The 14631-nt window shown below is 39.9% G+C and overlaps 1 protein-coding gene across 1 annotated transcript in view; it reads right to left on the bottom strand.

Annotated features, from left to right (window-relative positions):
• The window catches only part of ell (elongation factor RNA polymerase II), a 136424-nt gene extending 122256 nt beyond the window's left edge, over positions 1-14168 (bottom strand). The window contains exon 1 of the mRNA XM_072244570.1: positions 14019-14168. Within this exon, the coding sequence (XP_072100671.1) occupies positions 14019-14153 (135 nt within the window). The 5' untranslated portion in view covers positions 14154-14168. The remainder of the gene's footprint in view (positions 1-14018) is intronic.
• Positions 14169-14631: the final 463 nt, after the last annotated feature.

Genomic DNA, 14631 nt, shown 5'->3' with positions numbered 1-14631 from the left:
AAGTTTGCTAGAAGGCATGTGGAAGATTCTGAAGTCAGCTAGAAGCTTCTATGGTCTGATGAAACCAGAACTGAGTTTTTTGGCCATCAGACTAAACACTATGCTTGGTGTAAGCCAAACAACGCACATCAAAACACACCATCATTACAGTGAAGCATGGTGGTGGCTGCATCATGCTGTGGGGGATGTTTCACTGCAGCAGGCCCTGGAAAGCTTGTGAAGGTAGAGGGCAAAATGAATGCAGCAAAGTACAGGGAAATCCTCGTGGAAAATCTGATACAGTCTGTAAGAGAACCGTGACTTAGGAGAAGATTTGTTTTCCAGCAACACAATGGCCTTAAAAACAACAAAGTTACGTCCTGGAGTGATCAAATCAGAGAATTTGTGGCTGGACTTGAAAAGGGCTGTTCCCTCACAATCCCCATGCAATCTGACAGAGCTTGAGCAGTTTTGTAAAGAAGAATGGGGGAAAATTGCAGTGTCCAAATGTGCAAAGCTAATAGAGACATCATCTACACAGACTCAAGGCTATAATTGCCGTCAAAGGTGCATCTACTAAATACTGACTTGAAGGGGATGAATACTTTATGTAATTATTTTGTGTTTTATTGTTGTTTTATTTTTGTGTTTTATTGCAATTAATTTAGATCACTTTGTAGAGATCTGTTTTCACTTTGACATGAAAGAATCTTTTTCTGTTGATTGTGTCAAAAAAGCCAAATTAAATCCACTGTGATTCAATGTTGTAAAACAATAAAATATGAAAACTTCCAAGGGGGGGGTGTGAATACTTTTTATAGGCACAGTATGTCTATAAAACAGAACTTGCTCATTTGTAAGGGATGACCTATATTAGCATCACTACAAAATTTTCTTAAAATTTTCATATTGCAGTTTTTGGGGTCTTGTTCCATCTACACACTCATTGTCTTCACAACATGTAGTATCTCTAAATTACGTAGTTGGCCATAAAGTAGTTTGGATTTTATGAAGGCAGAGAAAGGCACTGTATTTCTCAGTTAGAAATAAACAGAGGACAGATTTTTTTTTAAGTTGAAATATTCATTAATAATTTGGACTGAAATCAGATCCTCCCATCACCCAAGTGTTTTCACTCCCCAGCCCAAATAACTTCATTCTACCCTTTCACTTTTTGAAAATGTTTTAAAATGAAAACCCAAAATATTTCGATTGGCTGAAAGAGAAAGAAAAATGAACACTAATGTTAAAAGTACTTTGTAGTAACAGTCGAATACCTCTTATCCAAAATCCGAAAAACTCCAAATACAAATTTCTTTGAGCGCTGATAATCACAACAAATGGAAAATTCCACAAGGTACTGGGAAGGTTCCCAGGCAATATGCAGATCTCTGCACACTGCAGACAGTTCTGAGAAGTGATATCACTTATGTAATGACAGAAGTTAATGAAAATACTACATAACGTGAGAAATGAAGATTTCGATCGTGTATTGAAAGAATAAATAAGTAAGCATCAGAGTGAACATATGCTGCTTAATGACTTGCTGATCATGAAACAAGCAAAGATCTATCACGACGAACTGAAAATTGAGGTTAATTGTTTCATGCACAAAATTACTAAAAATACTTTGTAAAACTACCATCATAGTTGCTGTGCTATGGGCAGCTGATTGAAATCGACGGTGGATATAAAGGCAATCACAGCACTGGAATCCAATAATAGACGCAGTCGGAGGCTGTCGTTCAACTCCAATAGTCTGTGGAGAACCCAGCTCCATCATGTCAGATTGTGCTCTGACTGCGGACTGTTCACTCTGTGGTGTTCACTTCAGCCACACATAAAGCAGAATATGTAATGTAAAAGGATTGTGTGTTTAGACTTGGGCCCATCCCCAAGGTATCTCATTATATAGATGCAAATATTCCAAAGTCCAAAAAAATCTGAAATCCTAAACACATCTGACCCCAAGATTTCAGATAAGGAATGGTCAACCTGTACCATTCTAATCAATTTCTTGTACTTCAGCATGATTCCTATTCCCTTCACTGCCAAATTTACATTGCAAATGCATTATATATTTGGAGAGAAGATTCCACAATTGGACAGAATGCACATCTTAAATTGTGGACTGAATTATACTTACCCTTACGTATGTGTTTTGTATATCCTCTGACCTCTAATCTGGCCAACTAATCATAATATAAATGCAATCTAGGGGAATTTAACTACCATAAAGTAATTGCATTTTGATCCTAAATTTATCACATGGGAGTTCTATGATTAGGATGTTAAACATTAATTTAACTAATTAATTTAATGAGTTCTGTAGACCCATGAGAATTCCCATTATAAAATGATCAACTGCAGCCCAAGGCCCTGTACAAATCAAACAGGAGACAAACATGAAACAGCACTCTCATTTGAAAATGAAACCAATAATCAATACAACTTCTATCAGTAAATATCTTCAACTTAGAAAACAGCTCAATATTACAAAGGTTTAAAGAATGAACTGAGTCATAGAAGATTCTATGGATTATGAGGAAAATGACATTTTTCGGCTTAGGCAAATAAATGCACAAATGTCAGTGGCTGGATGACCACAAAGGAATTTCAACAATAGGACTCAACATAGATTAACAAGTATGGGGCAATGAATGTGACCAGAGCACAAGACAGGATTTTACAAAAGCTTTTTAAAACTGGAAGCCAGCCTGGAGAATAGCCTTGGCGAAGGAGCAACAAGGAAGGGTTACTGCAACCAAAGGAGGTAGTCTGGTACGATTAAGCAACAGGAATTCTGCAGATGCTGGAAATTCAAGCAACACATCAAAGTTGCTGGTGAACGCAGCAGGCCAGGCAGCACCTCTAGGAAGACGTACAGTCAGGACGAAGGGTCTCGGCCTGAAACGTCAACTGTACCTCTTCCTAGAGATGTTGCCTGGCCTGCTGCGTTCACCAGCAACTTTGATGTGTGTTGCTGGTACCATTAACGTAGTTTTGCAGATGAAGGGGACTTGAGGTTTAATTACATAAAGTTTGCTGCAGACTAGTTCAACCGTTGACTATGCGACATGTAGATGCTGAGTAACCAAAATAATGGTTTTGATGCTGTCTTCAAGAACTAGATGCTAATAACTCCTGCTAACTATGGAAGCTGCAGGTCCACTAGAGTAACCAGTGTCTATTGAATTGGAGATTGCACAGTGGCACAGCTGGTCAGACATGCCTCATGGCATCAGAGAACCAGTTTCAACCTGATATCAAGTGCTGTGCGGTGTTTGCACATTCTCTTTCTGACCGCCAAGGTTTCTTCCAAGTGCTCCAGTTCCCAAGCCTGAAGATCAGTGGTTTAGTAGGTAATGGCCACTGTGACTTGTGTAACTAAGTGGTAAAACCTAGATGAATTAATGAATGCGAGAATATAAACAGGATCAGTGTAAGATTAGTGTAAATGGGTGGTATATGGTTGATCCGATCTTGATGTACTAAAGGGCCCATTTCCATCCAGCATGTCACGACAAGCTTATCAGCAGTGAAGAGACAAGAGAGATGAGGCAGAATTGGAAATCACTAATGCGAATGTGGAAGCTGACTTTTCATAATGGTATAAACACTACAAGCACATAGATGATATACAGGATTATGGGTGAAAGCCAGGGCCAAAGCTAAAATAGTGACTGCCCATCCCACTGTCTGCTGGAAAGAACCAAATTGAGGTCATCTATGTTTTTTTTTACTCTGAACCTGAGAGAGCCAAGAAAATTTCTGGTTTGGGAGTCAGTTAGAGGAGGGCAGAAAAACATACATTTTGGAAGAAGGGACACACAAAAAGATCTATAAAAGCCAACGTCAGGATACAGATAATCCCAAGAGACATTACCTTGATGCCAATGCACATAGAACCTAGTGCTGTAGCAAGCCAATCATGTTTCAAACTGTACAGTGCAGATACAGGAATTTCCAAGCCAGTTACAGTTAAAATTTAAGCTGTTTTTTTTCTCAAGCCCGCAAGCTGAGAATGGAGCCATGATGTCTATGGCAAGCTGACTAGATTGTTTGATCTTTTACTTCAGCATTTAATAGGAAACCATATTTGTATAAAGAGGCAGCCAATATATACATCAGCACAAACATTTCCTGGATATCATCACGTTAGTATGGAAATTCAAGCTTCCCTTCATTTTGTTTTAGCTCAATATTGACAAAATAGCTCAGTCCATTCATGGCCTGGTTTCTGAAGCTCAGTTCAATTAGACAAGGAGAAGTTTTTTAGATAACTTGTACTATGAACACACTATCCATAAGAATGGTGGAATCCAATACAACTATGAATTTCAAAAGAGATTAGACAAAATGAAGGGTATAAATAGCATGTTATGAGGAAGTCAAGATGGATAAATCTTTAACTGATCTGGCGCAGGATGGATTTATTTAGTCCTACAATTATAGGAGTCGTGCTTAGAACACTGCAGTGGGATCACTGTGGTAAATCTGTCTGCTTACGTAAAACTAGTTCACGCAACTCAGAATTCCAAGTGTGGCTTGAGAATTAAGCCAGATTAAATGCTGACATCACACATTCCTTAGGCACTGATTTTTTTTTGACCCAATTGATCAAGATTGGATTCTCAATTAGATTAGGAAGATACATTTTCCAGCCAATTATATTTCCAAATGTAACAACGTGCACACAATGCACACAAGCCCAAGGTTCAGTTTGTACAGTATATGGGTTTACATTCAGATTCCCCCCACCCCATTTAATAGAATAATTGCAGCAGGTTCAAACTCACTTCTACTCAGCCTAGAAAATCAGAACAAGGAAATCCAAGCCACAGCAGTTATAAAGTACACAGCCACCGAGGCATCACATCCTGCACCAACTATATCATAGGACACAGCACCGATGCAGCAACCATCACCTTAGCCTTGCTGCTGATGGAAGATGCTGTGTCACAGGTTTCAAAACTTGACTGAACCTTTCGTTGTACAAAGTCTGAATAATACTCAGAGAAACTGAGGTGGATAAGACATAACGTTCCAGATCACTCATTAAGTTCATATCACTAGTTCACACAGGGAATTTGTGGTGAACAAGAAAATTGAAAGATGGAGAATTAGAATTAAAATGTAAAATAAATAGCAGCAGACTTATATGTAAGCAACTATGACTTCTATTTACATTTTTGATGTTGCCACTAGGAAAGGAAAGGTAGGTGGCATCCGGAGTTTCTCCGGTTAGCGGACGATTTCCCTCCACGCCTCTCTGACGTAGTGGGGAACCGCGTACAAGGCAAGTTACAGCGGTGGTTTACCATTGCCTTCTGCCGGAAAACATGTTTCAAATGTAATGAATTACATAGCAGATAAGTGACTTAATTGGAACAAACAGAGTACCCAATTTGCTTCCAATAGCCCAACAGCAAAAGGCTAATCTGGCTTACTTCTTGCACATACAGAGGAAAATCTGCCCAGGATGATGGGAAAACAGGTCTTAACCCAAAACATTGACTGTGCATTCCTCTCTATGGATGCTGCCTGACCTGAAGTTCCTCCAGCATTTTGTGCGTGTTACTCTGGATTGCAGGCATCTGCAGAATCTGTCTTTATGATGGGAAAACTTGCTGCATTTTTTGCAACAATGCTCTGAACTCTTTAAAATCCACATGAACAAGTCCTCAGTGTTACAACTCATCCAAAGCTAATAATGCAACATTTAATTCCTATTCACACAGCACTGATGCAATAAAATGTATCAAGTTCTGTAAAATGAGGGTTATCAAAGAAAATTTAATGACAAAGTTCAAAAGGTACAAATGAGAAGAGTTCCAAGTAGTTTTTACTGAGCATCTTAGAGGAGTGAGGTTTAGGGGAGCATCCAATACATAAAGCCTTAACTCCCACAGTGTCAGCTAAAATTATGCACTAAGTGCTCAACTGTGGACCAAAATATAGCAATTAAATTTAGCTTGAGGGAGGAGGGAATTCACAACAGGCATTAACTTGACATATTAACAGCCATGGACTAATAATTTATAAAAACACAATGAGCTGAAGCACAACTATTATTCAAAGGAACGCATAGACCAATTACAGGAAGGCACTTATCTAGTTTGGTGACAACTAAACAAAGATTTTGAGTTACTGGGCTGACAGGTTAATGTTCACAGATGGCTGAGTTAGAATACTGGACAGTCAATGCTTTCAAGCTGTTCTTAGACAACAGACTCTTTAAACTGAATTTAGGCCATATCCTTACCTCCAACCCTTGCGTCCCTAATACAAAAACCTTCCGTGTCCTATCAGGAGACAAAAGACTTTGCATCTGCCCAGATTCAATTCATGCAGCATGTTAGTTATGAAGGGCAAACCATCCTGCATCTAACTGAATGTGACCTGTCACATATCTACAACCACTTTAGCATAAGACCCCAAGAATAATATATGTAAAAATGCAAAAATCATATTAGAAGAGTAGTTAACTGATTAAATAATTGCACTAATGATCAAGAATAACACCAGTTCATGGTGTAGAAATAATGCAAGTGAAAACACAGATTTTTATTCAAAAACATTGGCAAAACACCTTTCACAAAATTAGAAAATCTTAAATCAATGAGCTATTTCTGAAATATAGTAACTACCATAATATACTTGCTGGAACAGCTAATTTGCACACCAAATCACCCACAATGAGATAACAGCTAATGTTTTAATGAAATAAAAGTTAAAAATGGCTGATCGGTGCAGACAACTACAGATTTTGAAAACACAGCTAACACTAAACGTTCAAAATTCTTCTCCACAAATACAGGATGACTTACTAAGTGTTATCAGCATTTTCTGCTTCTATTTCTGATTTCCATTAATTCAGTAGTTCATTTTTATATAATCTGTCTTTAGCAATATTGGTTGAACCACTAAACCAGACATGAGTAATAATCTGTCAAGTTAAAGAAAGAAATTTCAACATTTAATACAAAGACTTCTTCAATGTTGACTAGCAATAAGCACTCATTCTTGAGCGTAAACCAATAAATAGCATGGAGAGTCTTGTGAGAGAAAGGAATCTACACCAGTCCTCGATTGATAAGGAGACACTAAAATCTATGTGTCTACTATTTAAGTGCAAAAGATGTCACACTGCATTGGAGAGAATCAAATTTAGGCTTGGAGAGGAACAGTGCCAGGTTTGATTCTGCTGAGTATGTTGGCCTCAATTAAGCCAGCATCAACATACCACTTCATATCACTAGCTGCAGAATAACCATCCATGATTCCACTGCCAGCTCCCTGATTATAACCCTCAACCATTTTGGAATGTTTTCTGGCATTCAGAATCGGGTTTAATATCACTGGCATATGTCATGACATTTGTTAACTCAGTGGCAGCAGTATTATGCAAGACATGATAATATAGAAAAATATGGAAATCAATTGAATTATAATAAAAAAGTTAAATTTAAAAAAGTTCAAAAACAGAAATAACAAAAGTGAGGTGGTGTTCATGGGTTCAATGTCCATTTAAGAATCGGATAGCAGAGGGAAAGAAGCTGTTCCTGAATTGCTGAGTGTGCGCCTTCAGGCTTCTGTACCTCCCCCCTGACAATAACAATGAGAAGGGGGCATGTGCTGGGTGATGGGGGGGTCCTTAATAATGAGCACCCCATTTCTGAGGCACTGCTCCTTGACGATGCCTTGGATAGTACAGAGGCTAGCACCCAAGATGAAGCTTCAAAGTACATTAGAGGCATTGCATCATTGCAAATTGCTGCTGTTCCAAGTGCAATAAGAAATTGAGACTTGGATACATACAACATTACTATTCTCCGGAAAGTAGCAAGTGCGGTGTAGGAACAGGATGTGATGAAAGGTACTGACTGCAATTTACAAAACATTCACTAAGTGTACCAGTTCAACTATCCACCTGAAATGTTTTGGATGTCCAATTCTCCTTCCTTAATTTCAAATACTTCCAACCACCATCATTGTAAGCTCAGTTTTTTTTTGCACTACTCCAAATCTGGTTTTACAATTCCCACATTCCACCACTCCAGCATTGACAAGCATGGTTTCTGAGGTTGAAAGCTCTGTAATTCCGTAACCAAAACTCAGTTTGTTTATTTCTCTTTATCACCTTTAAGACATTCCTTCTACCTCTTTAACCAAGTGTGGTGGCTCTGGTCAAAATTTGGCACAATTACTCTCAAGAAGCACCTTCCAATATTTTACAAATTATAACATTTATAATATATAAAGTAAAAATTACAAGCCCAGACTAAGATGGATTGAAGGAGACTATTGTGACATTGTGGAACATGAAACAATTCAGAGATATTAATACAATAAGGCAAGCTTATCCATCCTAAAGTGAAAATGGAAGGGATATGAATAAATTCAGTATAGATTACCAAAAGGAAAATCAAGTTTAACTAATCTACTGAAATGATTTAAGAATATGGTGCATTTAGATTTGGATTTTCAGATTTTTTTGTATATACTATATGATGCTACACAGAAGATCAGTCAACACGGCTAGAGCACATTGTGGGTAATTTACTGGCATACATTGAAAAGCAGTTCACACACAAAGTGGGAACGAGTATCATGAGAATCAGCGCTTGAGTTCCACAAATTAACTAAATTATTAATGTAGATTGATAAAGCCAGGAAACTAGATGGGATTCTCAGTACATGGGTATACAGAGAAGCTGCAAGGGGACAGTCAAAATAGTGATGAGACAAAAACCTGGCAGATTGGTTATATCGAAAAATGTCAGGTCAACAGTGCACTAAACAAAAATTTTTCAGTTAAAATGGTAACAGATTGACAAAAGTTGATGTTCAATGTCCTTGTACATAAGCCACTGAAAGGTTCAGTAAGTAGGAGGACGACAAATGGTACATTAGCTTAACTATGAGAAGAATTGAGTTCAAAAATAAAGTTGTCCTATGATCCCTGGAAATTTGTGTGCAGCTTAGTCTTCCATTACTAAGAAAATGGGTGCCATTGCTTTTCAGGGAATGCAAATATTCATCAGACTGGTTCCAAGGACGATGATTTTGTGGTATATGGCTTGTTAGTCGGCTCCTACTCTCTAAAGTTTAGAAGAATGAGATGACCTTCCCAAAATTTTTTTTATAAAACTTCACAGGGTAGATGAAGCATAAAGGTTTCCAGTGGTTAAGAAATCTAGAAGTACTGCACAATCTCAAAATAAAGGGCACTCATTTAGAACTGAGATAAGGCAGCACTTCCTTCACTTGAAGACTGGAGAAGCTTAGTCACTGAATTTATTCAAAAGCAGAGATCAATAGATTTCCAGATAGTAAGGAAATCAGGTGATACAGGTACCTGCAGGAAAACAAAGGTGATATAGGAGGAACAATAACACAGACTCCAAGACCCAAAAGGCCTATTCCTGCTCCTAATTTTAGTATGTACCCCCAAGATGAGCTTGAACACAGGAGCTAACAATGGCACCAAAGTTATATGTGATGGAGTGCAAAAGGAGCTCCAGAAATTAGAATGTCTGCAGAGCTAGTCTTCATAAAGGTAGATTTTGCATTTATCAAAAGCTAGGGTCATGTGAAATTGCACTGGGGCTCCTTGGGGAAGTTACTTCTGTCCAGCTACTTCATAAATGACATTCACCCATCTTTCCATTGGGTACCTTATAGATTTGAACTCTCAAACTGTTTTTTTACACGTTTATTATTCAGGATGAGAGCGTCTGTGACAATGCCAGCATTTGTGTGGCAAAGAGACATGGATAATAGGTGCAGCAGGTAACATTGTTTATTGCTAAATAACAATTAGATAACAGAACCTGGGCTGAGATAATAGCCAGTATTTGCACAAATGCAGTTCAAAACTCTGGAAGGAAGTGCCCTGTAGACAACCTTTAAAAACTCCATTCAGTGTGCTCTACAGTAGAATATTCTGGAGTTTAAAAAATCCTTCTTGAAAATACTCTCTATATTCAATAACTCTACTGTAGTCCCAGGAGTAGGTACACTGATAATCGGCAAGCTGCTTAATAAATGAAACCTACTGTAGATATTCAATAGATTCTATCCTCTTACACTCAGGAACTCTCCCTAAATTTACACATCTCATCAGTCCGGAAAACCTTTTTTTATTTAATACCATTCATGTTGAATCCATTAGGACAATGTACTACATTAGAGATTTATGCATCTCTAATGTATAAGTGTACTGTTCGACCAGGAATACATAGTCATGCATGTACCCATTTCAAACACTGCATGTGAAAAATTGAATTCACTCTCAGAATTTTAAGATTAATGTTAAGGCATCAACCCTTTAACCCAAGAAGGATCAAACCTGAGGTATTACTTCCATAAATTCACAGACTGCTAATTGACAAACACATTAAGGCCAGCTTCCAATCAAGTACTAGCAAATTGCTGAGAACATTTCACAATTTCACGCTGATTGCTGAACTTGTGTATTATTTGGTGTTACTGGTGCACTCTCTTCCTCAATTTCCCTTTAACATATTAACCACTTTCCACTTTGAATATAGTTGAGGGTAAAGGCATTTCTAATACAAAATAAAATGGAGCTACTACTGAAATCCAAAACACTCTGATTAAACAACACAATGGAAGTTAAATCAAATGAGTGGAATGCATACTCCACACTCCAGCCAGGTAGGATTCAGCCAATTTATAACTGACGAGCATCTTCCAGTAAAATCCCAAACTATTTCATTTTCTTTTCTAGGATAAAAGTGTTCAGAAGAGATTGGCAGATTTCCAATCATGCACGGTTTGGCAATATTTATGAAAGTGACTTACATTTGCAAGATTCCCACACTAGTGTCAGTGAAGGATATTTCAAATTCATTTCAGGAAGTTTCTGAATGCGTCACATCCTTTCATTTGTATGGAAATTTACATCCAGAAGCATTCAGAGATCTTTTGAGGAGCATGGACCCAATAGCCTCGTCCACCGTTTATTCTTAATTGTTTTTTAACTTCCAATCTCCACAATAAACCCAGCTGCTACATGCCATCATTTATAATCCCAATCAGATTTATGTCACACTATCAGCCCATCTTTCTCCTTTCTCCCTTACTGACTGGTTGTTTTAAAATAAATCTCAGCTATACACCTCAACCACTCCTTGCAGTAGTAATTTTATCATTTACACCACACCCTGGGAAAGGAGCCATTCCTGAACTTGTTACGGAATCTTCAATGGCAACCTTGCGTTTATTAGTAATTACAACTGATGGCTGAGCTGTGGCCTAAACTGTAAGTTTCAATGCCTTACGTGCACCCTATGCTATCCCTTCACAAGTTTTATGGCCACCAATCAGATTTGGCTTCCAGGTTCCACAGAAGTTTAATCACAAATTTAAAAACCAAGTGGCAAGTAACAGACCAACACAATGAAATAACTATCTGAATCCTTGAGTTCAGCATGTCTGTAGCTATTGCCAGGACGTTTAAACACAACTTCATTGAAGGCAATGGCAGAGAGCCGAATTACATGAGTAGTGTTACTGCTGTGGTGTTATTTTAAGGTTTCAGGGACTTATAGAGATGTGATGGGGATGGAGGGGGCAATTCAAGGAAAGCTCTAGTTAGGAATTCAGGGATAGGGAGGGGGAAAATCAAAGGGAAGAAGGGAGATAGAACAGTACAGCACAATACAGGCCCTTCTGTCCACAACGCTGTACAAATCTTTTAGCCTACTCCAAGAACAATCAAACCCTTCCCGCTCGCGCAGCCCTCCATTTATCTTTCATCCATGTGCCTTTCAAAGAGTCTCTTAAATATCCCTAATGTATCTGTTTCTACCATCACTTCTGGCAACACATTCCATGTACCCAACACTCCATGTAAAAAAAAACCTACCTCTGACATCTCCCCTATACTTTACTCCAATCATGTTAAAATTATGCCCTCATATTAGCCACTTCCACCCTTGGGAAAAAAAAATACTGTCTATCCACTCCATCAATGCCTCTTATCATCTTATACACGTCTGTCAACACATCTCCTCTCATCTTCCTTCACTCCAAAGAGAAAAGCCCTAGCTCACTCAATCTTTCCTTATAAACAAACACACAAAATGCTGGAGGAACTCAGCAGGACTGCTGAAGGGTCTCGGCCCAGAACGTTGACTGTACTCTTTTCCATAGATGCTGCCTGACCTGCTGAGTTCCTCCAGCATTTTGTGTGTGCGGCTCAGATTTCCAGCATCTTCAGATTTCTTTTGTATGTGATTGCTTTCCTTATAAAATATGCTTTCTAATCCAGGCAGCACCCTGGTAAATCAGCTCTGCGCCCTCTCTCTGGAGCTTCCACATTCTCCCTATAATGAGGCGACCAGAACTGAACACAATAATCTAAGTGTGGTCTAACCAGAGATTTATAGAGCTGCAACATTACCTTGTGGCACATGAACTCAAGCCCCAACACCACAACTAACAAAGGCCAAAAATGCTGGTGCCAGAAGTGTGGCAACATTTGCCAGCTAAAGTAAAGTTAGTCTTTAAATTGTTATCTATAAACCCATCATATGCCTTCTTAACCACCCTATCAACTTTCGCAGCAACTCTGATGGATCTGTGGACACGTTCTTCCACACTGCTAAGAATCCTATCATTAATCCTGTACCCGGCCTTCAATTATGACCTTCCAAAATGTGTCACTTCTCACTTTTGCGGACTGAGCCCCATGTCACTTCTCAGCCGAGCTCTGCATCCGATCAATATCCTGTTATAACGTACGACAGCCTTCTGCATAATCCACACCACCAGAACCTTGTGTCATCTGCAAACTTACTAATACACCCTTCAACTTCCTCATCCAAGTCATTTTTTCTTACAATTACAAAGGGCAGAGATTTCTGCAGAAGACTACTGGTCACTGACTTCCAGGCAGAAGACATGCCATCTATTACAACCCTCTGCCTTCTGTGGGCATCAATTCTGAATCCACGCAGCCATTGCTCTTAGAGGCCGTGTGTCCTGAATAAGCCTGGGGAATCTTGTCAAACACCTATCTAAAATCCACATCCACCGCTCTACCTTCATCAATATATTCTGTCACTTCCTCAGAGAATTCAATCAGGCTCATGAGGCATGATCTGCTCTTCACAACGCCATGCTGACTGTCCCGTATCAGACTACGCTTCTCCAAACGCTTGTAAATCCTGTCTCTTTAGAATCTTCTCCGATAGTTTGCCCACCACTGATGTAAAACTCACTGGTCCATAATTCCCAGGATTATCCCCTTTACCTTTCTTGCCACCCTCCAATCTTCTAGTACTACTATGTGGCCAGTGAGGACACAAAGATCATTGCCAAAGGTGCAGCAGTCTCTTCCTTCAGTTTCTGTAGTAACCTGGAGTAGATCCCATTCATTCCTGGGGAGTGATCTATTCTAATGTTTTTCAGAAACATTACCTGCTTACCTTATTCTTATTTCTTCATCCTTAAGAATTGATGGAGTGTATCCAATAGAAGTCAGGGAAAATAGGTGTTTAGTAAGAGACCAGGAAGGGTAGGTCGGAGGGAAGTCTGGTTTGTGGGAAGCACAGGGGTTCGGAAAGAATTCGAGAGGAGGCTGGGAACCCGTGGAAGCAACGGGCTGGTGGTTCAGATTCATTCAGAAGTAGAGTTCTTTGGGATGGTGGGCTTCAATGGGGAATCCCGGGGGGGAGGTGTCTATGGGCCCGGGAGGGAATTCAAAGAGGCACTAGTTTGGGTTTGTGCGTCACGGAAGGCTTGATCAACTGAGTATACGAAGCAACCTACCATTAGCTATTACTCCCAGAACAGATAGCCACAGGGAAAGGACTACACCACGGAGGCCGAGGGAAAGGGGGGTTAACTCGGCATTACCATAGCAACAACCCCCAGGATAGAGGCCTTAAAGTACGGGGCTCAAGTGATATAGTGGCCGTAAATCCGGCCCTGGACGCAGACGGGGAGGAATTCGGACCGCTGACCACCTCTTTCCATGCCCCCACCCGCCACTCTCCTAACCTCACCTTACAGTTCTGGTAGGCCTCGAGGGCACGCAGTGCAGTGTCTGTGAGCTTCACGTGAAACACCGATACATTGCTACCCGAGCTGAGTTTGCCACAGGAGAGCCCATAGCTCTGCTCCTCCTTCAGCGTCGCCATCTTCCCTCGCGCTGTTTCCCTTCCCCTTCCCCTCCCCCCCCCGCCCCGCGCGCACAACCAGGCCACCGGGATAGCCCGCCAGCAAGAAAGATGGCACCCAGCCAATCAGGACATCTAGCGCCCCTCTGCCCGTCACAAAGATGGCGTTGTCGGGCCGGGCTGGCCTGGGGCGGAGATAGCGCAAGCGAGCAGACCTGCTACAAAGATGGTGCCCGTCAAATGAGACTACATCCACCCTCAATAGCTTCAGATTAGCCCATATTAAAGATGGCGAATAGGGGAAGCCAATAAGTACGGTATGAGAATTGCTTCTCAACTTGATGGTAGAGGTTATCAATGTTAACCATCAGTTTTTATCTGTAGAGAATACTTTGTTCATTGAAATCAGCAGGTAGTGTTATATATAAAATGACAAATCGGATCGAATTACCTTTGTTGGCATAAATAAACCAATACTGCTTATAATTGTACTTTGCTT

This window comes from Mobula birostris, chromosome 26, assembly GCF_030028105.1.
Source record: "Mobula birostris isolate sMobBir1 chromosome 26, sMobBir1.hap1, whole genome shotgun sequence".
In the NCBI taxonomy this organism is placed as follows: Eukaryota; Metazoa; Chordata; class Chondrichthyes; order Myliobatiformes; family Myliobatidae; genus Mobula; species Mobula birostris.
This window is presented reverse-complemented; position numbering and strand designations above follow the sequence as displayed.